The sequence below is a fragment of the Cetorhinus maximus genome, chromosome 14 (genome assembly GCF_964194155.1).
Source record: "Cetorhinus maximus chromosome 14, sCetMax3.hap1.1, whole genome shotgun sequence".
Classification (NCBI taxonomy): domain Eukaryota; kingdom Metazoa; phylum Chordata; class Chondrichthyes; order Lamniformes; family Cetorhinidae; genus Cetorhinus; species Cetorhinus maximus.
The window spans coordinates 5,718,089-5,745,434 of NC_135892.1; the positions used below are offsets into that span (position 1 = coordinate 5,718,089).

General features: G+C 47.5%; 1 protein-coding gene across 3 annotated transcripts in view; it reads right to left on the reverse strand.

Annotated features, from left to right (window-relative positions):
• Positions 1-26,023, reverse strand: part of hao1 (hydroxyacid oxidase (glycolate oxidase) 1) — a 56,918-nt gene extending 30,895 nt beyond the window's left edge. For 2 of the 3 annotated variants that reach the window (XM_078556432.1, XM_078556433.1), the window contains exons 1-2: positions 25,767-26,014; positions 13,055-13,206 (exon numbers count right to left, since the gene is read on the reverse strand). In XM_078556432.1, the coding sequence (XP_078412558.1) occupies positions 13,055-13,206; positions 25,767-25,912 (298 nt within the window). In that variant the 5' untranslated portion in view covers positions 25,913-26,014. Of the gene's footprint in view, positions 1-13,054; positions 13,207-25,766 lie in introns of all 3 variants that reach the window. The other variant, XM_078556431.1, reaches the window with a different exon arrangement.
• Between the last annotated feature and the right edge of the window lie 1,323 nt (positions 26,024-27,346).

The following is a 27,346-nucleotide window of genomic DNA, read 5'->3' on the forward strand; positions in this document are numbered from 1 at the left end:
TCCACGGCCTTCTGTGGCAATGAATTCCATAGATTCACCACTCTCTGGCTAAAGAAGTTTCTCCTCATCTCATCAGGTAGATAGAATCTTTATAGGAAAGGGAGTGAAAGGTTATCGTTGGTAGGCAAGAGGTTACAATCAGATCAGCCATGATCTTATTGAATGGTGGAACAGGCTCGAGGGGCCGAGTGGCCTAATCCTGCTCCTAATTCATATGTTGGTATTAGGGAGTGGTTAAAATGTGGAACCTGCAGTTAAGGCGAATAGCATAGGTTAATGTAAGGGAAAGCTAGATGGGTACATGAGGGATAAAGGAGTCGAAGGGTATGTTGCTGGTGTGAGATGAAGTGAACAGAGTTGGAGAAGGCTCCCTTAGGGGAAACACCTGGATATCTGTTTCTAGACAGTAAGTTCCATGTAACCAGGAACGGCTTGCTCAATGCCAGTAGAGTGAGGCTCCCACCATTTTCAGGTTTGGGCCACTTGCGCGTTTTTGATTTGGGTCAATGAGCTAGCGAGCACTCAACGATCAGTAACAGGCGCTTTGCTGGTCGGGGGAGGGGGGGAGGGGGCGTGGACAGGGCCAAAGGGGCGCAAGTAATCGGGTGACTCCAAAGCAGAGCTGAGCCAGAACAAAACAATAGGAAGAGGAGAGGAGGTAAGGAGCTCCAGCGAGCAGGCAAGTGTGGGTTACGGTATGTTTTTTTTGGTGGGGGTGGCGGACACCAGCATTCTTGCTGCACTGGGCCTCAGGACAGTCCATAGACACCCTTTCACCGTCTGTTTGATAAGCTGCCTCCTCTGGTCTGCACTGAAGAAGGGTCACACGGACCTGACACATTAACGCTGTTTCTCTCTCTCTCCACAGTTGCTACCAGACCCACTGAGGTTTCCCAGCATTTTCTGTTTTTATTTCAGATTTCCAGCATCCGCAGTATTCCGGTTGTATCCCCTGGTCCCTGTTTAAGACCCCTGTGCATGGTCTTTGCAAAACCCACTGCTACTGAAAACTGCTAGCAGGGTGCAGCCAGCAGAGGACTTGCATTCCTCGTTTTGATGGGTCGACTGAAAATCACAACAGGGCCTTAGGCTTCAACAAACCTCAACCACCGTCCAGACCATTTCCAGCGTAAATGGGGAGTTGAAAATCATTCCCCCTCTCAGAGGCCGAGGGGATGAATCAGATCGGGATCTCCCTTATCTCTTCTGTGCTCTTTTCACCTATGATCGGTTCATATAATACAAGAGCCTCCAAGCTGCCCTTTCTAATAGAATCCATTACTTTACCAGCTATCGGTGTTAGGCTTTGGCCTGTACGTTCCAGGGTCAGAGACGCTGTCCTCCTTATCTTCACATACAACAGTCGCCAGCCCTTTGGAATCACTGTATTGTGGTGCTTCCATGACAACAACCAGTGTTCCTTAAACTTCGACCCCGATACACTTCAGCAGCCCAATTATAGGCCATTGATCCCTGGGGTACCCGCTACAAACTCCCGCAAATCGAACACGCTGGGCGGAACCCGCTGGCGATGGGCGTGCATTGGCGGTGTGAACGGGCAGTGCAGCGGGAAGGCCAAAAATTGCTTTCACGCCACCATGAGACACATTTGCAATCACCCGCTCCGTCGGTCAATGGCCCGGCCATGTATCCCGCCGCCGCAGGTCACCGGAATCAACCCCTCCCTCCCTCCCTCCCACCGCCAACGCCGGATCATCCCAGCATTCGGCACGATTGCCAACGTGGTTCACGACAGCGTTTATCAGGCGCTGCGCCTGGCAGGCTGGACATCGAGGAGGTGAGGGCACGGTGACATCGCGCAGCACTAGCAAGGGTCGCCTGGTTGAGGCGCCGCACGTTCAGGCGAGGGCACAGGCACAGGCAGGTCACATCTTCCCAGCTGGCTGACCATGTGAGGTCGGAGGAAGGGCTGCCCTGCGTTTGAGGTAAAGTGGGGAGTGTTGGGTGGGGGAGGGCGGGGGAAGGACAGCACAAGCACTTCTGGGATTGGGGAGAGGTGGCTGGGCGAGGGAAACGGCCACACATCAGGGACACCCTGTATTAAGTGACCATTCCTCTGCAGCTGAGACAGTTCAGACGCAGCCACATTGATATGATCGGAGTCGGGTCTCTAGCTTATCTGCCCACTCAAGCAGCGCAGAGGCATGAAAGTGCCACCTGGTGCTCCAGAGCTTTTCACTGCAAAGTAATGAGCGTTTTATTGGGCTGCAGAACAGTTGGACGACTGGGCACATTGTACAATCTCCTCGCTAAAACTGGCCATGGAGCAGTCACTGGTGGAGGTGCTCACAGCCCCTTGCAATGTCAGCATCCCGGTTTGGTCCAGTCTCCCCCATGGTTCAAGCTAACAGGGCAGCCATGCTGGGTGAGTTAGGAGAATGCCTGTGCCTGAGCTGAGAGCACAGCCTGTAGTCCAATGGGCAAAGCTGCTGCCAATCGGTTGGGTGGGGTGGGGTGGAGGAGGGTGGGGTTTCAGGCAGCCATGCAGCGCACTAATCTCTGGCCATCCAAGTGGTGGCCGGCACTCTCTGGGATGCGTTAAGAAGCATCCCTAAGAACCCAAGAGAGGTTCTTAGTACACCCATGCTAACCCACGGGTCTCTCTCTTTCATCTTGCAGGAGGAGTACATCAGGAACCTGGTGGCCTATCTGTATGCCTCATGGTTTACAGTGAGCAGAGACGAAGGAGAAGACAGTGACTGAAGCTCCTGGCTGCACAGAGGGAGCAGCAGCTACCACAGGCAGAATGGGTGGCTGGGGCTCCCACACACGCTGCTGAACACCTACAGTGAGCCATCGCTGTCGGTGCTCAGCTAGACCCAGGGTCTATAGAAGCCGCCTTTCATTCCTGCAGATAACTGAAAACCAGTGTTGCCAAAGACTTCACATGTCCAGGGAACTAGTCAGTCACATCTGCCAGCTGCTGCAGGATTCGGCGCCAGGGGGACATGGAGGGCATCCACTGCCAGTGGCCGTGAAAGTGACAGCGGTGCTCGATTTTTACGCTAGTGGCTCCTTTCAGGACTCCACAGGAGACCCCTGTGGGATATCACAGGCCTCCGCCCACAAATGCATCCATGAGGTCACGGACGCCATCTTCACGAGGGCCACACAACTTTATGCATTCAGCCCGGGACCAGGACAGCCAGGATGAAAAAGCAATTGGATTTGCCCAGATCTCATGTTTCCCACAGGTGCAGGGTGCCTTTAACTGCATTCAGGCTGTGTTCAGATCTCCATCGCAACACGTAGTCAACAATGTCAACCACAAGGGATTCCATTCGCTGAATGTGCAGCTGGTGTGCGACCACCACAAACGCATCCTGCGGGTCTGTGCATGGTTCCCAGAGAGTGTGCACGACTCCTACATCCTCAGTCGGTCACAGATCCCTGCAGTCTTCCAGGGTTCACAAAGGCTGCAGTGTTGGCTCCTCAGGGACAAGTGCTACCCGCAGAGGCCGTGTCTGATGACACCCGTGTGGTGGCCTCAGACTGCAGCAGAGTGACGCTATAATGAGGCTCATGCTGCAACTTGGTGGAGCAGACCATCGGGATGCTGAAGATGAGGTTCCGGTGCCTGGACCGGTCTGGTGGAGCCCTGCAGTACAGTCCACAGAGGGTGTCCTGCATCATCGTCATCGCCTGCTGTGGAGGATGATGACGATATGCAGTGAGGAGACACCGTAGATCTTCACATAGCCTCTGAGAATGTCTGACTCCTGTCTGGCCGAGGGCACCTCGCTTGTGCTCTGTGATCAGGGCCATATCATAGAGACACAGCCATGAAACTTTAACTACATCTGATCCCTTGTCAGCCTTCAGCACCTGACCCCTTCAGGAGCACAGTGTTACCTGTCACAGATGCTGAAGAGATGGGGGCCAGCCCCACCTTAAAGGTGCTGAGAGCACACAGAGAGAATGAGGGAACTCTGTGATGCCTGCCCACTACATTCTGGCAGCAATGACCAGCACTGTCGAGGTGCAGGCATCAGTAATGTGTCCAGGGAGTGTGAGGCTGGACCATCACTGTGGTCTGAAGGCTGCACAGACACAGAGAAGAGGCCCTAGACTGAGACACCTGCCTTTATCTTGTGCAGAAAGGTTTCACAGCTGAGTGACACAAACACTGCTCATCAGAACAAGGAGCCATAGGCAGGGAGACATTGTTGGGAGTTTATTTACGATAGTGAACTTTATGTACATGTGATTACCACCCATGCCCAGGCTGTGCAACTACACCTTCTAATCTTTCCTAACCCTGCCACCACGTCTTGGTGCTCCACTGGCATCTGTAGTGGAGGTGGAGGCAGCCCGCTGACTGTGACGCACTGTCTGTGATGACCTTGGTGGGCGTTCTCTGGAGAGCTGAGACCTGGAGGGCCCTGGCCTGCTTTCGGGGGCCCTGCTGTGTGGCAGTGGCACCCTCCTCGGCCTGTGAAGCTGGAGCTGCTGGGGTCACAGGAAGAGGGGATTCGGATGGACTGGTCACTCCCGGAGTCACCTGGATGGATGGCCCTGAGGGAGGGGTGGGGGGGGCTACACCTGCTGATCCTCCTCCCTATGGGTGCCCAAGGCCCCTGGCTGATTCCTTGAAGAGAAGGGGAAGCTGGAGTGAGATTGAGCTGCCCCACATCTCTCTTGCGTTGACACTGTTGGAGGCCAATTTTGGTGCCAGCGATGGAGTTGAGCCCCTGCAGCAGTGCAGAATCGATGTCCTGGACCAAGGTCTCCATGATGGCCACCATCCTGCCAGTGTTGACCTCGGTGCGTTGGCAATGCCGGCGCTATCACCACAGCCTGAAGACGGACGGACTCCTCCATCGTGCCTTGCAATCTGAGGAGTGCAGTGGACATCCCTTCCTGATGTTCCCGAGCTTGTCTTTGCAGCTCCAGCAACTGTGACATGACCGAGTCCAGAGGCTCATCATCTGGCTTAAACTTAGCAGATTTGTAGCCTCCAGCAGTCCTCGGAGTGCCGGGGGAAGCCCCTGCTGCTGCCTGCTGTGGATCAGACAGTGCGATGTTCTTAGCAGATTGTGATCCTGAGGCTACTCTAGAACTAGGTGCCATCAAGGTGTGTGTCTCTGTGCTGGTGGAGGGTGTGGGTGAGCGCTGTGACCGGTTTTCAATTGGGGATTCAGCAGATTCCTCATCCCAGGCCGAGGACCTGGGTCATGGACTCCCTCGGCTGTTTCCCAGATGTGCCTGTGGAAGCACGGAGAGATAATTAGTGCCTGGCAGTGGCCTGTGAAACAGGACACATCACTCACAGCATGGTTATCTGATGGATGTTGCACTGCTGGATCCTCACTTGGTAGAGCAGCGCCGACCTCATCATCAGTACAGGACCGGTCCAGATCCTCGCCGGCCGGCTGGATGTGCTCTGTTTTCAAGGTGTGTTAGAACCTTGATGTTGGGCATTCCTCCACCGGTCTGCGAACTCTCCCTCTTGTTGTGTGCCAGCTTGTCCTGCATGGATAGAGATGGAGAGAGTGTAAGCAGGATGCCTGCCAGGCCAGATGATAAGTATGCCTGGCCTGTGCGGGTGGTGAGTGGTGCCATGGACGGGATGAGGACAATGAAGGCGTGTGTGAGAGAGTGAATGGTGACGTTCGTTGACCTGGCAGCGAGTGACTTCCCTGTGGGTGTGTGATGGGTTTGTGAGTGTGTGAGTTGAGAGCGATGAAAAGAGTGACTTACCCTGGCGGAACAGAGGAGATCATTGGTCCTATTGCGACATTGTCCTCTTTTGCAGGGCGTTGGCACTGACCACCAATGCCACCGCCTCCCAAGCCAGATTGGCGATGTTGCTGCTCCTCCTGCAGCCAGAGTCGGAGGGGTAGAGGACGTCATGGTGAGCCTCCACGGCATCCAAAAGGCGTTCCAGGGAAGCGTCACTGAATCGAGGGTGGGGGGGGTGGCTGGAGTCTTCTAGCCTTTTGGGGCCATATCTTCTGTGCAGCTGTCCTGGGCTGGAAGCGCTGAGAGGTGGGCGCGCGGCTGTATTTTAAATATGGCGCCCGGCGTGAGGAAGCGACGAGGTGATGGTGTGGCGGGCAAATGAGATTCCAGCCACCAGCGAAACAGCGTGTTTCCCGGGAATGCATGGTGAATGAGGCAGGATTGGGACAATCGGTGTGAAAAGCCGCCATTGCGGCCGGCGAGTAAAACGTTCTTTTCCCCGCCCATTACCGTGTCTCGTGCAAATCTGGGACGTTTCCGCCCACTGTTTTCAAAATCACCTGTGTTCCCGGATGTACTACATAAATTAGCTGTTTTATCCTCGATAAAAAAATACTTCTGGAAAATATTCATTTAGCAGTTCAATTATTTTCCCTTTCACTTCATATGGACTTTGTTACCACCGTCTGAGGAGGAGTGAGCTGACTCCCCTTCTGTTCAGCCCCCTCAGTTGCTCACAACAAAGGTTTGTTTGAAAGACCTTCTCCAATCCAAATGTATTTGCTTTTTAACAAGGAGCCAATCAAACCAGATTTTCTTGAGTCAAAGAAAAGGTAGGTTTATTAGTTACTAAAACCCGAGGAAATATAATAAAAGATGCAACACACACACACACTCACACACAATCAAACACACACACAGACACAAACCCACTCACACAGACACAAACACTCACACAGACACAAACACACTCACACAGACACAAACACACACACTTACACAGACACACACACTCACACAGACACACACACTCACACAGACACAAACACACACACTTACACAGACACACACACTCACACAGACACACACACTCACACAGACACAAACACACACACTCACACAGACACAAACACACTCACACAGACACACACACTCACACAGACACAAACACACACACTCACACAGACACAAACACACACACTCACACACAATCAAACACACACACAGACACAAACCCACTCACACAGACACAAACACTCACACAGACACAAACCCACTCACACAGACACAAACACTCACACAGACACAAACACACACACTCACACAGACACAAACACTCACACAGACACAAACACACACACTCACACAGACACAAACACACTCACACAGACACAAACACACACTCACACAGACACAAACACACACACTCACACAGACACAAACACACTCACACAGACACAAACACACACTCACACAAACACACACACTCACACAGACACAAACCCACTCACACAGACACACACACTCACACAGACACAAACACACTCACACAGACACAAACACACACACTCACACAGACACAAACACACACTCACACAGACACAAACACACTCACACAGACACAAACACACACACACTCACACAGACACAAACACACACACACACACACAAACACATACACTCACACAAACACACACACTCACACAGACACAAACACACACACAGACACAAACACACACACTCACACAGACACAAACACACTCACACAGACACAAACACACACACTCACACAAACACACACACTCACACAGACACAAACACACTCACACAGACACAAACACACACATTCACACAGACACAAACACACTCACACAGACACAAACACACACTCACACAAACACACACACTCACACAGACACAAACCCACTCACACAGACACACACACTCACACAGACACAAACACACACACACAGACACAAACACACTCACACAGACACAAACACACTCACACAGACACAAACACACACACTCACACAGACACAAACACACTCACACAGACACAAACACACACACACACACAGACACAAACATACACACTCACACAAACACACACACTCACACAGACACAAACACACTCACACAGACACAAACACACACACTCACACAGACACAAACACACTCACACAGACACAAACACACACACTCACACAAACACACACACTCACACAGACACAAACACACACACTCACACAAACACACACACTCACACAGACACAAACACACTCACACAGACACAAACACACACACTCACACAGACACAAACACTCACACAGACACAAACACACACACTCACACAGATACAAACACACACACTCACACAGACACAAACACACACTCACACAGACACAAACACACTCACACAGACACAAACACACACACTCACACAGACACGAACACACACACTCACACAGACACAAACACACACACTCACACAGACACAAACACACTCACACAGACACAAACACACACTCACACAGACACAAACACACTCACACAGACACAAACACACACTCACACAGACACAAACACACACACACACTCACACAAACACACACACTCACACAAACACACACACTCACACAGACACAAACACATTCACACAGACACAAACACACACACTCACACAGACACAAACCCACTCACACAGACACACACACTCACACAGACACAAACACACACACACAGACACAAACACACACACTCACACAAACACACACACTCACACAGACACAAACACACTCACACAGACACAAACACACACACTCACACAGACACAAACACACACACTCACACAGACACAAACACACTCACACAGACACAAACACACACACTCACACAAACACACACACTCACACAGACACAAACACACTCACACAGACACAAACACACACACTCACACAGACACAAACACACTCACACAGACACAAACACACACTCACACAAACACACACACTCACACAGACACAAACCCACTCACACAGACACACACACTCACACAGACACAAACACACACTCACACAGACACAAATACACTCACACAGACACAAACACACACTCACACAGACACAAACACACACACAGACACAAACCCACTCACACAGACACAAACACACACACTCACACAGACACAAACACACTCACACAGACACAAACACACACACTCACACAAACACACACACTCACACAGACACAAACACACTCACACAGACACAAACACACACACTCACACAGACACAAACACACTCACACAGACACAAACACACACTCACACAAACACACACACTCACACAGACACAAACCCACTCACACAGACACACACACTCACACAGACACAAACACACACACTCACACAGACACAAATACACTCACACAGACACAAACACACACACTCACACAGACACAAACACACACACAGACACAAACCCACTCACACAGACACAAACACACACACTCACACAGACACAAACACACACACTCACACAGACACAAACACACTCACACAGACACAAACACACACACTCACACAGACACAAACACACTCACACAGACACAAACACTCAAACAGACACAATCAAACACACACAAACACATACACTCAAACACTCACAAACACACTCACACAGACACAAACACACTCACATACTCACACACACACACACACTCAGACACACACTCACATACGCACACACACACAGACACACACTCAGACACACACACATACTCACACACACACACACACACACAAACACACTCACACAGACACAAACACACTCACATACTCACACAGACACACACACTCAGACACACACTCACATACTCACACACACACACACACAGACACAAACACACTCACACAGACACAAACACACTCACATACTCTCACACACACACACACACACACAGGGGTGTCTTTCTCGCTTCTTTGTCATTGTTCTTCTGCTCTGCCACTGCCCAGCACTGGTTTTCTGAGCCAGCTTTAAACTCATTTCTCAGTGTATTCACGGGAGAGGAAATTGGCAAGTCTTGCATCCAAAGCCCATTTTGCTTTCAACCCAGAAACTTTTTGAGACACTCTGAGATTATAAATCAACAGGAGATCATTTCTTGGGTAAAAGCAAAAAACTGCAGATGCTGGAAATCCAAAACAAAAACAAAAATACTTGGAAAAACTCAGCAGGTCTGGCAGCATCTGCAGAGAGGGACACAGTTAACATTTCGAGTCCGAATGACCCTTCAACACTCTGGACTGCTTCAGTATCTGAGGAATCGCAGATGGTGCTGAAGATTGTGCAATCATCAGTGAACATCCCCACTTTCTGACCTTATGATGGAGGGAAGGTCATTGATGAAGCTGCTGAAGATGGTTGGGCCGAGGACACTACCCTGAGGAACTCCTGCAGTGATGTCCTGGAAGTGAGATCTTCCTTTGTTCTAGGTATGACTCCAACCAGTGGAGAGTTTCCCCTGATTTCCATTGACTCCAGTTTTGTTCAAGCTCCTTGATACCCACTTGGTGAAATGTTGCCTTGATGTCAAGGGCAGTCACTCTCACCTCACCTCGGGAGTTCAGCTCTTTTGTCCATGTTTGAATCAAAACTGTAATAAGATCAGGAGCTGAGTGACCCTGGCGGAACTCAAACTGGGCATCAGTGAGCAGGTCATTACTAAGCAAGTGATGCTTGATAGCACTGTTGGTGACCCCTTCCATCATTTTACTGATGATTGAGAGTAATGGGGCAGTAATTGGCCGGGTTGGATTTGTCCTGCTTTTTGTGTACAGGACATACCTGGGCAATTTTCCACATAGCCGGGTAGATGCCAGTGTTGTAGCTGCACTGGAACAGCTTGGCTAGGGGCGCGGCAAGTTCTGGAGCACAAGTCTTCAGTACTATTGCCGGAATATTGTCAGGGCCCATAGCCTTTGCAGTATTCAGTGCCTTCAGCCGTTTCTTGATATCAGGTGGAGTGAATCAGATTGGCTGAAGACTGGCATCTGTGATGTTGAGAACCTGTGGAGGAGGCCAAGATGGATCATCCACTCGGCAGTTCTGGCTAAAGATTGTTGTGAATGCTTCAGCCTTATCTTTTGCACTGATGTGCTGGGCTCCTCCACCATTGAGGATGATGTTTTCAAGAAGCTTTGGATGAACGCTGGATCTCGGAGAGCAACTTCCATATTTCGGCATTTTACTACACACCAGCCATCACTGGAAGTAGCTGACCAATGTATGTTTTGGTAATGGTAAGCGCTGATAGTCTCACAGCTAATTCTACCACAACATCCTGGCCCACGAACATGATCACCGGGCCAAAATGGGAAAATGTGTAGCTGCAGAGGCAAATTAACAGTTAAAAAAAATCTTTCAGTACTGCATTAATAACAGAGGTTAAAAGCATAAGAAGATCTAAAGGACTTGCAACGGGATGAGCGCAAAACAATCCACATTCTGAATTATTCCTTCCTCTTTTAAATATTCAAAAGGGAAGAGTGAGCAGAATGCCCTCCCCCAGCAGGTATAACCTGGATATAATCAATGACTTTGAAACAGATGAGAGGGAAATCCTACACTGAAAGGTTTCACAACAAAGAAATCCTCAGGTGCATGGCAGGACCATAGGAGAGGGTTGCACTGTTGAGTGGTACTATGAAGGGGTCTCTGTGCCTGGTGCACTGAGAGGGAAGACCTGAGTTCTCGAAGGATTTTGGGTTCATTGAGGTGAGAGACTGGGGGTGAAGGGGACGGCGATCATAGGCTCAGCACTGAGGTGTACAAAATTATGAAGGGCCTAGATAGGGTAGACAGTGGAGAATTGTTTCCCCCTAGCTGAGTCAATTACCAGGGAGGGCATAGATTTAAGGTGATTGGTGGAAGGATTAAAGGGGACATTAAGGAAAAGCTTATTCACGCAGAGGGTGGTGGGTATCTGGGACTCACTGCCTTTATCGGTGATTGGGGCTGAAATGCTCGGCTAATTTGAAAGGTACTTGGATCTGCATCTGAAGTGCTGTAACCTGCAAGGCTACAGAGCAGGTGCTGGAAAGTGAGATTAAAATGAGCAGCGAGCTTCTTTTGCATCGTCTTCTGTTCGGCACACATGATGGGCTGAATGGCCCCTGTCTGCGCTGTAACTTTTCTATGGTTCTACGGTAGCATGGGTGGTGCTGGGATCAACGGGTTCTGAGAGGTGACCCCTGGGATCCAGAGGCAGTGGAATGGTGATCCACGTGCATAATTATCTCCAGTTTTTAGATGCCGATTTCTTGTTTAAGTGTCCACTGAAGTTGATTTGCATATTGCTCATTATAACGTCCGCCATTTAATCAGTGCAATCGGGTAACATCTTAGAGTGTGACTTTTTAATATATTTATTGCATTAGGAAGTGTTCCATGATGAATCTAAAAGTGGAGCTTAATATGGCTGGAAATTGACTTATCCCAAAACATATGCATTTTTAATCGGTCTGTCTAGTTCAGCAGCTGTGTATAATCTCATTTTAAATAACTGAAAATGACTTTTTTTTAAACTATACAGAATCACTTTCTCGTTTCATTGATATACACTAATCAGTTTCTTCAGAACATAAATTAAAATAAAATCTAATATGTAAAAGCAAAAGGCGCCTTATAGCGTTTTGGCCTTTAAAAAATGGCTTACTTTTATAAGCCTCCTCAAAGGCCCACTTATTATGGAGAACAGGGGGAATTTCTTCTCTCAGAGATCCACTAATCTTTGAAATTCTCTACCTGACAGAGAGCGGTGGAGGCAGGGGCATTGAAATATCTTCAAGGCTGAGATAGGTTTTTGAACTGTAGGAGAGTTGAGGGTTATGAGGAACAGGCAGGGGAGTGGAGTTGAGGCCAAGATCCGATCAGCCATGGATCTTATTGAATGGCAGAGCAGGCTCGAGGGGCCGAGTGGACTACTCCTGCTCCTATTTCTTATGCGCTCACCTTATTAAATGGGCGCGATTAGCGGAAACTTGCCTTGTGGTTAATTCGATGTGGCAGGTGTGGGCAGGACTGGCTTTCAATGCGATGTTTTTTAAACCAGCGCATAAGATGGCGGAAGCCCGATGTGCGCTGGACGTAACTTGGGCCAGAAATTCCACGATCTTTTGAGCTCGTTTGGCCGATGCAAGCGAACTGCACTGAGAAACAACCCAAGGCAGCCATACCAGGCCCTGACCTTCAACATGTTTTAGTTAGATAGGCTGAGAATGGTTACGTCATTAATGCAAGTCACGGTAAGTAGCTTTGAGAAGAACTGAGCTGGCAACAACATCGATTACCTTTTACAGTTGCTACTTCGCCATCTGGATGGGCCATCCTTTGCATAGCAGTGGCAGAAACACAAATGGGCATGCTCATTCTCTCTCCCAGGACAGTCACAGACAAGTCCATTTGTGACACATCCCTAAGCACGCGTGGGCACAGCCTCCACCTGATAAGACAAACGGGAGAGTTAGAAATGGGTCTGCTCCAGGATGTACCAACTTGCTGTACGATCAGTGGATGGTCAGAGCCAGGCTCAGCCTGTGATTTCCCCGTTGGGACTTTGCCAATGCATTTTTTCAGAAGGAGTGGATGAAATCTGAAATCGGTGCCTCTTTGAGGCAGCTACGAAATAAGTTGACGTGAGTTTAAGTCCTATCATGGCCTCTGAGGAAATAATTAATTAGATAAATCAGCCTAATAAGCTTGTACCAGTAATGGTAACCATGTAAGTACTGGATTGCTGTAGAACATACCTGGTTCGAGACTGTTTTTTAGGGAAGGAAATCTGCCATCCTCACCTGGTCTGGTCTACATGTGACTCCAGACCCTACATAGAAACGTAGAAAATAGGAGCAGGAATAGGTAACTCATCCCTTCGAGCCTTCTGCACCATTCAGTGTGATCATGGCCCGATCCTCTATCTCAACGCTATATTCCTGCTCTCTCCCCACATCCCTTGATGCCTTTGGAGTCCAGAAATCTATCTATTTCCTTCTTAATTATATTCAGTGACTTGGCTTCCACAGCCCTCTGTGGTGGAGAATTCCACAGGATCACCACCCTCTGAGTGAAGAAATTTCTCCTCATCTCAGTCCTAAATGGCCTACTCTGTATCCTGAGACTGTGACCCCTTGTTCTAGACCCTCCAGCCAGAGGAAACATCATCTCTGCATCCAGTCTGTCCATCCCTGTTGGATTTTTATATGTTTCATGAGATCCCCTCTCATTCTTGTAAACTCCAGCAAATACAGGCCTAGTCGGACCAACCTCTCCTCAGACGATAATCCTGCCATCCCAGGAATCAGTCTGGTGAACATTTGCTGCACTCACTCTATGGCAAGTATATCCTTTCTCAGGTAAGGAGACCAAAACTGCACACAATACTCCAGGTGTGGTCTCACCAAGGCCCTGTACAGCTGCAGTAAGACATCCTGTACTTAAGTCCTCTCGCAATGTAGGCCAACATACCATTTGCCTTCTTAATGGTTTGCTGCACCAGTAATATGGTTGACTATTAAATGCCCTCTGACCAAGCCAATCAGTTGCGTTCATGAAGGTGGCTCACCACCATCGAAGGACAAATAGGGATGAGCAATAAATGCTGGTCTTGCCAGTGAATTCTACAACAAAACAACAAGTAACAAAGGCCTGGAATCTAAGAGGTTGAAGGATGCTGATTGCTTTCGAGATGAATGATAAACTGTTGGAACTGGCTGCCTGAGAGTCGGTCTGGAAAACCAATTGTGAAAAATCAGGTTGACTTTTCAAGCCCACTTGCTGACCTATACAAATTGAAGTGGCTTCTCTCGACTAGGAGAAATTATTTTTAGCAATTCTTCGATCTTTGGACTGAAAGTATTTTCTCTTCCACTTCAATGAGAGATGTTCTGTACTGAAGAGAATATGCTGGAGGTAGTGCACTCTGCACTACCAGCAGGCTATCCAACCTCAAAACGTCTCTGCCTGTGGAATTTAGTTTAGGGGAAGATTGGTAGTGCTGTGGTAATGTCGCTGAGCTAGTCATCCAGAGGCCCAGGCTAATGGTCTGGGAACATGGCTTTGAATCCCACCACGGCAGTTAGTGGAACTTAAATTCAATTAATAAACCTGGAATAGAAAGCAAGTCTCGGTGATGGTGACCATGAAACCATTACTGATTGTTATCATTGAACCCATTTGGTTCACTAATGCCCCTTTAGGGAGGGCAATCTGCCATCCTTACCTGGTCTGGCCTACGTGTGACTCCAGATGTGGTTGACTCTTAACCACCCTCTAAAATGGCCCAGCAAGCCACTCAGTTCAAGGGCAATTAGGTATGGGCAACAAATGCTGGCCTTGCCAGTGATGCCCACATAGGAAGCAGGAGTAGACTACATGGCCCATCAAGCCTGCTCCATTATTTCATATGATCATGGCTGATCTTTGGCTTCAATTCCATTTTCCCTCTCACTCCTCATATCACTTCATTCCCTGAAAGGCTAAAAATCTGTCTATCCCAGCCTTAAATTCTCTACCCATTTGCCAAAGATTCACAAACCTTTGAGTGAAGAAATTTCTCCTCGTCTCAGTCCTAAATGATCGGCCCCTTATCCTGAGACTGTGCCCCCATGTTTTAGACTCCCCGACCAGTGGAAACCATCTCTCAGCGTCCACCCTGTCAAACCCCTTCCGAATTTTGTGTGTTTCAGTGAGATCGCCTCTCATTTTTCTAAACTCCAGAGAATACAAGACCAATTTACTCAGCCTCTCATCATAGGACAACCCCCTCATTCCAGGGACCAATCTAGTGAGCCTTCACTGTGCTGCCTCCAATGAAAGTATAACTTTTCTTAAATGTGGAGACCAAAACTGCACACAGTATTCCAGACACGGTCTCACCAAAACCCTGTACAACAACCCCCTTGCAATAAAGGCCAACATGCCATTTGCCTTGCTAATTGCTTGCTGTACCTGCATGCTAACTTTCCGTGTTCCTTGTACAGGTGCACCCAAGTCTCTTGGAACAACAAGTTTACAAAAATATTCTGCTTTTTTATTCTTACCACCAAAGTGAATAACTTGGCACTTCCCTATAATATACTCCACCTGCCATTTTGTTGCCCTCACACCTAACCTGTCTATATCAGTCTACATCCCAAGAATAAAGAAAATTACACTGCAATGATCCATTAAGAAGGAACTGGCTACATTGCAGGAAATGGTTACTGTACAAAGACACTTTTGTGATCTGCATTAAAATATCTCTCAGAACCCCTTGTTTTTAAACTTAATGTTGTAACTAAATTAATGCCAACCTTAAGAGAGCTGTGCTACCCGATATGCGGCGGGATTTTCCATACCCACCGGCCACTGCCATCTTCCGGTCCCACTGCAAGTCAATGGGCTTCCGGCTGAGGCGCTGCCTCGCCCACAGCGGGAGTCCCGCCCACGCCAGGGCTGGAAAATCCCGGCCATTGTCTGCCCTCCAGTGAAAATAGAGTGAGCTGCACCCAGCTGGAATGGTTGCATGTTGTGCCTGTTCCCCTAGTCAGCATTGAGTAAAGTTGAATGTCCTGGCAACTATGCTGTGGATACTGTTGCACAACATATTCTTTGGATGTTTGTAGGAGTAATAACCTATTTAAAATAACGCTCCTGCTCAGTTGCTAAAGCTTAAGGTAAATGGAACAAAACAACTTCCAGAGCAATATCTCAGCCTTCCAAATCAATCCAAAAGTGCTCGTGGAATAGGTGGCAAAGCTTCTCCTGTCTGTATACCTGTTTAATTCACTGCCACTTCTCTTCCAGGAGTGCCCACCTTAAAGAAGTTCTGCTCTTCTTATCAACATGACTTCCATTTGTCTCTTTCACCTTTAATTGTTCATCTTCATTGCTTTCTGTTTCCCTCCTATCTTCCCCTCCCCCGCCACTTCCCCTGCCTCTGTACTCGCTTTAAACCTGCCTCATCTCTGACCTTCTCCAGTTCTGATGAAAGGTTATCGGCCTGAAATGTTAACTCTGTTTCTCTCTCCCCAACCTGCTGAGTCTTTCCAGCATTATCTGTTTCTATTTGTCCGGCCTGCATCAGCCTCTCCCTGGGTACAGTCACCATCCTGCAATTTGTCCCATCTGTGGGGACGTTCAGATGCTAACCTAATCATCAACTAGGGTTACTGCAGTGTTGGGAAAGCAGTGACGTGGTCATCCCCTACAATCTCATGAAGTGATTCTGCAGGACCAGCAATGCTCCCTGGATTTAATGCATCAGTCAAAGTAGGATAGAAGGGATTTCATGTGATCCCTTCCTCCCCAAGGTCCCAGCGGGAGAAGCGAGGGCAAGAAGGGTTCGTTTTCTCTCTGTTGAATGGGGAAACGGTTCCAAAAGGCCAACATCCGACAGAGCTGGAGGTCATTGAGTCATCATCTGAAAAATCGCTGTCCCCAGGGCATGGGCTCAATGCGGGAAAAGGTTCAATTAACAAAGTAACAAGAGTGAGCTCAGGTCTATACATCACCATATCTCATCCAGCAATAGTCTTTTTCTTCCTGTTGCCCAATACTATGAACATTTTTCATTGCATCATATTCTTCCTCCACAAGGCAATGCTGTACCATGTCTCCTTCACAATCCAACGCAGCTCTTGCCAGCTGCCATCACAGCATCCCACTGGAACCCTGTGTTCTCACTGTAACAATTATAGCACAAGGGAGGGTCCCCGATCCCATATCCCCTTTCCCACTTCACACAGCAGCCATGTACTTTTCAATGAACACCTCCACATTTTCTAATCACTCTCTTCTTGTTCTCAGCGAGTTCCATGCCTCTCTCGTCAATAGCCTCTCAGTCACTCTCCCCCTCTATTCATGCAGGAAGAAATGCCTCAGAACCTGAGGGAGAGCACCAGGATCGGGTGAGGGCCATTCAACATTCAGGCCTTAAACCACATAGGGCATGCAGACCCCACACATCATCAGCCTAGCAGGAATGCAAAGGTCCAGGAATGTGGGCTTCAGGACTTACTTGAGCAGCATGGTTGCCTATTCTTTGCACATCAGTTCCATTTACCTGAAGTAATCGCGCGTTCACTTAGTCTGACAACATCATGTTGTGTGATGAAGCCTGACATTGGTTACTGTCAAGTCTGACAGTTCTTGCCTTTATCTCCTTACTCAAGCCCTTCTCAAGGCCAGAAGTTCTAGCTGAGCCAGATTGCCACCGTAACAATCCACAGCTGAGTCCTGCACAGGCCCTGACTCACACAGACCCTAGCTCACAGGCCCTGGCTCTCACAGGCCCTGGCTCACACAGGCCCTGACTCCCACAGACCCTAGCTCACAGGCCCTGGCTCACACAGGCCCTGACTCACACAGACCCTAGCTCACAGGCCCTGGCTCACACAGGCCCTGACTCCCACAGGCCCTGGCTCACAGACCCTGACTCCAGAAACCCTGACTCCCACAAGCCCTGGCTCACACAGACCCTGTTTTTCACAGACCCTGGCTCAAAGGCCCTTACTCTCACAGGTCCTGGCTCCCACAGGCCCTGACCCCCACAGAGCCAGGCTCTCACAGACCCAGGCTCTCACAGGCCCTGACTCACAGGCCCTGGCTCACAGGCCCTGGCTTCCACAGGACCGGACTCCCACAGACCTAGGCTCCCACAGGCCCTGACTCCCACAGACCCAGGCTCCCACAAACCCAGGCTCCCACAGGCCCTGGCTCTCACAGGCCCTGGCATTCACGGACCACCAGCCAGAAGCATCTCAATGTCCTCACGTGAGACAGTAGCTTCTCACCAGAAAGCTTGCATGGGCTAGGCTCATTTTCTCTGGAACATAGAAGGCTAAGGGGAGATTGAATTGAGGTGTGGAGGACCTATAGAGTGGATAGGAATGACCTATTAATTATCAGAATAACAACCAGGGACACAGATTTAAAGCAATTGATGGACAGATCTGAGGGGAGTTGAGGAGTAATTTGTTTTCACCCAGAGGATGGTGGTAGAACTCACTGCCTGCAAAGGGTGGTAGAGGGAAAAATCCTCATCACATTTAAATACTTCAATATGTACTTGGGGTGTCGTAATCTATAAGGTTATGGACCGAGAGCTGGAAGGGGAGGGGGCGGGGTTTAGACTGCAGGGATATCTCTTTTTCAGCCACAATGGACCAAATGGCCTCCTTCTGTGCCATATGTCACTGAGGAAGCATCTCATAAGTGCAGCAGGAATATGAAAAACACTAAAGACTGGCAATACGTGTTGATGCTTGATGAGTCCGGGACAATTACTGATCTTTCCAGTAAATATCTTGCTCTTTAAAATGTGACACTCTTGTTAGGGTCACCCAGGTGGTTTCATAACAACCTACAAGCCTACACTGTCAGGCTGCCGCATTTAGTTAGTTCAAGGAATGAGTTGTTCTTTAGCGAGGGAGTGGAAGTAGCAAGGAGTGTTCATGCAGATAGGGGATTGTGTAACATTTCAGGGAAATGAGCAGATCAGTCAAAAGCGCTGAGCAATTAAGTCAACTTTGGCATCTCTGCCTACAAGGTTTTGTAAAGGTCCCAGTCTCTCTGTTCCTTCCTCACCTGCAAATCTTCCTCATCGGATAGGTCAGTTCCTCCATCTGCTGCTCCTCCTCCTCTATGTGCAGTTTCCTTTAGGCAGCAAGGTTCCAAAATCATACAAAACACTACCAGAACAGGCGAGGCCGTGTACGTGGGCTGTATTAAGCAATCGCCCTGACCTACCCAGGCATCCAAATCATCATTCGAGGAGCCTGATAATTATCCTGATGGCCGCATGCCTCGGTTATGCAGAGGTGCTGAGGTAACAGAAAAGTGTCAATAAGCACGATTGGAGAGAATAGCCCTTGTTCTCTGAGCAACCACCTCCTAATGTTCTTTAACAAGTGTAATATTGGAGCGATGGTTGGTTGGCAAAGGGTAAGGACATTGTGCCAGCGGCCTGGTGACCCAGCAACACCTGCAGGATTCTGTGGTGATGATTGTCGACAGGCTGTGTATTCATGCAGTATAATCTCCTCCTGTTAGGAAATGCAGCTGGCTGCTTTTATGGGACTTTGATGGCGAGATGTGTGCAGTCAATGATCCCGGGCATGCAAGGGAAGCCAGCCACTGCACCAAACCTCAGAGCCCTTTCATTTTGACTGCTTGCATCCATTAGAAAGATCCGCAGTTGGTGTCCCTGGCAAAGAGGGCATTATGGATCCTGGCCAAGAGGGCATTGGTGACCCTACCACAGAGGGCATCAGTGACCCTGGCATACAGGGCATCGGTGGCCTGCTTGGTGAAATTATGAACAGCAGGGAAATGATCCCTGCACCACTCTGGCAAAGATCTCGAGGAAGAGAAGTCAAGGCCCATGGCTGCGTTCACTGCCGCTGACAAAACATGGGCACCCTGCCCAGCAGGCATTAGGGCCTTGTTGCAAGAGGCTACAGAGGTCCGGAGAAGCGCAACCTTCTCACTACACATCCAGGAAACTGACCCTGAGCCATTAGGCCTATAGGCTGGAGGATGCCCTCTGTGAGTCGGTCTTCTAGGTGATCCAACTACAGCTGATTGTAGCAAGGCAGTCACTGTTCTGGCTGCTGTTCCTCAAGCAGATTAAAGGAACAAAAATGGCACCCCTCATAAGCTGAGCAATCACTGAGGGTGTGAAAGCAACATGAATGAGGGGTAGGGAAGGGGAGGTGGATAGGAAACCATCTCTGAGGCAAAGTCTCCTGTGGAAATCTAAACATAAGTCGGTATCTGTTATAACCCAGCAGTTGGTAAAGCTGAGTTATTTAAAACCTCCAGAGGGAAACCTTAAACAACTGTCATAACCTATACTTTAAGTGGTATGTTTGAGAGGCAGCTCTAAGTTCAGGAATCAGACCATCAGTTCTCGAGAGGTTTTATGTCAAACTACATGAGACATTTATTAATTTACACAAGCGGAATATATACACATAGCTACAAATTACTATGATCATAACTTTTAACAACTTCCCAAACTAATCTCCACTAAGGCAACAATAACCCATAGGCTTTAAGCAGACACCAGGCAAAGCATTTTCACCTTACAAATTCAAAATGAGGTTCCTTTCAGTTTGGTTCCTTTGCAGACACAGTGATAGGCTTACAGGCTTTCACGTTACATGCCTCTACCCTGCACACACAAAACTGCTATCGGTTATATCCAGCAAACCTCACTGAGTGTAAATTCTCATTGTATCACCAGCCCCTTTGAACTTCACCTCTTCTAACAATAAAATCCCTTTCAGAGTACCAATATTATTAGTAATATGAACATTGCTTGGTCTCTGCTAGCTAGGTGCCCGATTTCACTCCCCTCCTTCAGTGCTCTATTCAACAAAATGCAAATGCGCTCTTCCTCTCTTACAACTCAAAACTAATATACATCAAAGCACCCAGGATAGCTGGCTTTATTCCAATTAAGATACACCCACAGATTAACCCTCTGGTTTCAAAAAAATAATTCCCAATAACGTTATATACATTAATAGCTTCATGACGGTATCCATGGTTTGAGTGCTTAGAGGTGAGTGCCCCTTAAAATATCACATCCAATGGCCTTGAGGAACCAAGATTTTAGTAAACTGGTTAAGCACTTGCCAGAAACTCAGCTCCAACACAATAAAGTCATGTATCCTAATGAGATATCATAAGACTTTGATTTGGATGCTTTGAGCGGGCGTCTTGGACGCCTTCGGCAGTAGGTGGGGATCGGGTGGGAAGAGTGCGATAAGTCTCCTGATGCGATTTTAACTTGATTACAGCCCCATTCTGGCCAGCCAGAGGACGGAAAATTCCTCCACACGCCCATTCAGTCTCCCAGTGCCATCTACACGATTTATATGAAAAAACACACCTGTGAAATAGCTTTGCAGCCAAAAAGTAACCACTTGGTCGGATATACTTGCACTGATGATGAAGAAAAATGGCTAAAACCTCAATGCAAGATGGCGAAGGGCTCAAGACTTAAAATAAAACAAAGGAATAAATTCAACAAGAGTAAATTACAAGTACAGAACAAGTGGCTACATTTGGCCCAAGATGGAAAAAAAAAAGCTTCAAAGAAAGGAATTGGAGGACTATAGAAAACATTTTAACAATTTCAAAACATGCGGTAAGCACAAGTGTGAGCGATGATAAAGGTCATCAAAGCCAGAGCAATGCTAATCTATTGCAAACCTCTGGTCATATACGCCAACAGATCTAGAACTTAGACATCTATCAGCTAATACAGTTAAATTAGTTCACCATTTCTTGAAAGTTGCCCCAGTTCTGAAGGTGTTCGCAAGCTGAGCCCCAGCAGGGTCCTGAAAGCCCTGAACCCATGGGGCTTTGATCATTCAGTGGTACCACAGAAAGGCCACAGACAGATAGAACAAAGAACAAAGCTCTCCATTTTAACTCCTAAATTAGAAGTTAATCTCAAAACCCCATTAAGAAAAAAAAAGAGGTCCATTTATATAGCACCTTTCACAACCACTGTTTGTCTCAAAGCGCTTTACAGCCAATCAATTTTTTAAGTGTTGTAATGGAGGAAATACAGCAGCCAATTTATGCACAGCAAGCTCCCACAGGCAGCGATGTGATAATGACGAAATAACCTGTCTTTGTGATGTTGATTGAGCTATAGATATTGGTCAGGTCACGGGGGTGGTGGGGGGATAACTCCCCTGCTCCTCTTCCAGGAAGTGTCGTGGGGTCTTTTACGTCGGCCTGACAGAGCAGAGGGCGCCTCGGTTTAATGTCTCATCCAAAAAATGGTGCCTCTGGCAGTGCAGCATTTCCTCAGTACTGCACTGGAGTTTCAGCCTTGATTGTCAATTAGAGGGAATTGCGCCAGCGCACAACTTTTATTTGCAAAAATATACTTTATTTATAAAATATCTAAAAGAATATACCAAAACATTACAAGATGGCCATCACAGAAAGTGCTATGATATTCCAATGTTCTACACAGAGCATGTTGCACTCTGAGGTGCTTCAATGCAAATGTAATAGATGTAATATTCACTGTATACATTACCCGCACATGACTATAGGTTCCAGGAGGGGAATTCTGGTGGGCAGGGGGACCCAGGGCAGGTTTACAGCAGAGGAGCCTGATCTGCATATTTAAAGAGCACATCACCAGCTTCGGGCTGCTGTCCTCACTGCTTCTATTTAACATTGGTTTTCACCCAGATCAGGGCAGGAAAGGAGTGAGGGCACAGTCTCAGATCATTTAGGACTGAGATGAGGAGAAATTTCTTCACTCAAAGGCTTGTGAATCTTTGGAATTCTCTACCCCAGAGGGTTGTGGATGCTCCATCGTTGAATACATTTAAGGCTGTGGGACAGACAGATTTTTGGTCTCTCAGGGAATTAAGGGATGTGAGGAGCAGGCGGGAAAATGGAGTTGAAGCCCAAAATCAGCCATGATCGTATTGAATGGCGGAGCAGGCTCAACAGGCCGTGTGGTCTACTCCTGCTCCTGTTTCTTGCATTTAAAGGAGCTGCAGCATTTAAGAGGTACATCGGTGTGCTATCCCTACCCTGGGTGTGTGGCCCCACCCCCTCTATTCCCAGCCCCACCTCCAACCCCACACAAGGGCAGAGCTGAGAAGTTTCTGGGAGTGAATGATGAGGGCGGTGTTAGACAACCTCACAAGGACAACCTAATGTTATCATTTTTTTTAATTCTTATCTTTTTCTTGATCGCATGAAGGCAAGAGCATCATTTATTTGAATCTGTGGTCTAAATGACCTCAACGCTATTTACTAAATTTACCGTTCGAAGCAATATGCAGCCTTAATGATGTCTGACAATTCTGAGCTAGCAGGAGGCCACTCAACAACCCCAAACTAGGCAGGAGCACAGGACGTGCATCAAACTCATTTGTGGGGTAGTGCAGGCCACCGTCAGATTGTGTGGAGTAGCATCTAGGAAAATAATGGCATGAAGGACCCGAGCTGTGCGACTTTGTGACTTGTACGGGAGGAGACAAATGGTAATGTGGGAAAATAGCGTCTGGTCGGAGACGGAGAGAGAGAAAGAACTTATAATATAAAGGTAAAAGCAAAATATTGCAGAGGCTGGAAGTCTGAAATAAAAACAGAAAATGTTGGAAAAACTCAGCAGGCCAGGCAGATCTGTGGAGAGAGAAACAAGAGTAAACGTTTTGAGTCTGTATGATTCTTCTTCAGAGCTAAAGTGAAGCGGAAATTTCATGGATTTTATACTGTTTAAGAAGGGGTGGAGCAGGTGGAGCAAAATCGAAGGTCAGGGATAGGTGGCAGCTCAGGGCAGATTGACAAAGATGTCATGGGCACAAGACAAAAGCACTGTTGGCGGTGGTGTTAAAGGCTAAAGAAGGTGCTGATAGTGGCATAAAGGTAAGATAGCAGAATGTGTTAATAGCAGAACCAGGTCCAGCGCTCGGTGAAAGCACAACATAGAAACAAGTGACAGATCACCCTGTGGGAGAAAGTAGTTATGATACATGCCTCTGATAAACAGAAAAAAGAAGAGGATGGAAGGGCAAGAGGAGTGACCAGGTTTTCCAAAGGATAGAAAGAGAAAGTCAGATAGTGAAAGATTAAAACAGGTTAAACGTAGAAAGAAGCTAGACTTGCATTTATGGTCTCAGGACATCCCAAAGTACTTTACAGCCAATTAAATGCTTATTAAGTGTTGTTATTGTGGTCATGTAGAAAACGCAGCATCCGATTTACACACAGCAAGCTCCTTCAAACAGCAAGGTGACGATAGTCAGATCATCTGTTTTTGTGATGTTGATTGAGGGATAAATATTGACCAGGACACTGGGGATAACTTCTTTGCTTTTCTTCGAAAGAGTGCCCTTCGGTCTTTTCTGTCCATTTGAGAGGGCAGAAAAGATTTAACATCTCACCTAAAAGGCAGCATCTGTGACTGCGCAGCACTCCCTCAGCACTGCATTGGGTTGCCAGTCTACATTGTAACCTTAAGTGTCCGGAATGGGACTTGAACACACAACTTACTGACTCAAGAGGCAAGAGTGCTCACCCACAGAGTCACAGCTGACACTAACAGGTTGAGAGCAGTAAAGAGGGTGAACTGGACTGGAACTGTTCTAAGGGCACACAGTAAAGAGGAAGAGTCTGAGAGAAAAAACACTTAAACAGGCAGGTGAGGGGATCATTGGCTCGGGACCATGCCTCGAGGCAGGGAGACAGCCAGATCAACGAGACAAAATCAACAGCGTGAATTAGCACCTCCAGGAACATGGTGAGAATTAACGTTACATCATCAGGACTGCCAGCAAGTCAATCTTAAAAAAATTCCTTTGTGCGGGCAGTATGAACAAAGAAACACAAAAAGAAACAGGTTTACCATTTTTTTTCAAAGCAGGAATGAAAGGGATATTGAGAAGAATTTGGGATCTTGTCCTGTAGACATTTCAGAATGTTTATTTATTCTGCAAAACAGAATGTGTTAACCTAATTGAAACGTTAACTCATTTTTAGCTATTGTCAGATGCTCATTAGGAACAGCATTCACCTACCAAACACAGAAATCCCCTTTAACACTTCATCCAAAAGTCAAGCTAAACTGTTAGCAATATACAGGTTGGTGACAGTTGCAACCAAACACTTAATATCTTCACATGAAATTGCTCTAGCCACTATTTTATCAGAGCACTGAGCTCTCTACATTAAACAGGTTGTGCCAAGTTGAATTAGCAGACTGAGTATTGTCATACATTTGCATTATGTGCTTGTAGGTTAATGAAAACAGTCATTTCTAGCCAATTCTAAAAACGCCCAGAAAATCTGTAAATATTGTAAACATTTGCTAGTTTATTCAGACTGTAAGAATCAAAATGCAAGCATTTTTTAATTCATTCGCTATTTCCCGATGTTTCTTTCTTTAGACAGTTTAACAGAGCAATCATTTTCCAGATACATTGACAAGTGTGCAAAGCAAATCAGGATGTTCTGTCCGAAATTACTTTGCAAGAATACCTTGAGAAAGCAGCCACATTGTCCCTTAATGTCTGCTGTTGGTCTGCTCCTGAACGGTAGTAATCATAGACCGCTTTGGGAAGGATATCTTTCGCATGTTGTTCAAAGTCATTAATGCACACTGGCTTCCTTGGCATTCTTTCCATTTCAACTTGTGGCAGAGTCCGCCAGGAACCACACCACACTGCACTCTGCCCTCCTACATGGTTAACATTTAACTCTCAGGTTGACAGCAGAGGTTTACTCCGTGTACAATCTGAGATTTATAGAAGCCAACCCCGCCCCCCACCACCCCCGCCGACCCCACCAAGAAATTGAGCATAAGCTCGTCATCAGCTTCAAAAAAAAAAGCTCACACTGGCGAACTCCCAGAAAGTGGGCACCTCAAGAACAGCACTGAGTATCAGCTTATCATATGTCGAGGTCAATTTTATACTCTGCTGGGCAGGGAAATCAGGAAACTGGGTGAGCTGGTATGATTCGAGCCTTTTTCCTTTAATCCATGATCTTCCATTCCATTTCGGAGAGCGGGGCTGCTCATGCTCAGTTAACTCCGTTGCCCCCCACTGAGGCAAAGAAGACAGCAAAGGGACACGCATTTAAAGAGAATTAATTTGCAGGGCTAAATTAGACAATTCGATATTTAAATTATGCTGGCTCAAGTTCCTGGCTATCGTGCCAGGATTAAGCTTTTTTTGCCTTTGAAGTTTATTTTGGATGGTTGTCAGGGAAGCTCCAGATATGATGAATGAAGAACTGGCCTTTGGAAGGTTTTGGGTTCCTACTGCTTTGCATTTATATTGTTTTGCAATGTTAAAAACCACCTTTTTTAATTAAGAACGTCCACTTTGGGGCAACTTTTACATCATTTTAATTGTCAACATTGCTCATTGCTGTCCGCTACATCACTAGAGTGAGGCATTCCCATCATTTCCAGTGGCAGAAACAATCAGTAACCAGAGCTCAGCAGATTTAAGGTTATTAGTAAAATAATGAGAGGCTAGGTGAGGACACTGCTTTTAAAACGCAGTGAGTTGTTATGATCTGGCGTGCGCTGCCAGAAAGGGTGGTGGAAGCAGATTCAACAGTAACTTCCAAAAGGCCATTGGGTGAACACTTGAAGGGGAAAATTTGCAGGATTATCAGGAAAAGGCTGTGGAGTGGGGTGAACTGAATAGCTCCCTCTAAGAGCCAACACAGATATGATGGGTCGAATGGCCCCTGTGTGTGCTGTAACACTCTACGGTTCACACAAATTCAGCAGAACAGAAACAAGTGGAAACAGAGACACACAAAACTCACTCTTCCAATACCAACTGCCGCGGGAGCCAAGGGAAACACAAGGCATGGGTGTAAGGGTCACATCACATCCACATACCTGTAACCTGTGCGCTTATGGATGTTACAGATTTGGTGACCATTTCTCATCAAGCAAAGAGTAGTTATTTTACTTTCCATTACAGCGTGTGACAAAATTAAACGGTTTCAGTTAGCCGCAGTGCGTTGTGACAGGATTTCGATGGAGCCTGCAGCCATTCTATTCACACGTTTTACTACACAGGCAGTGGGCCCCTGGGCTT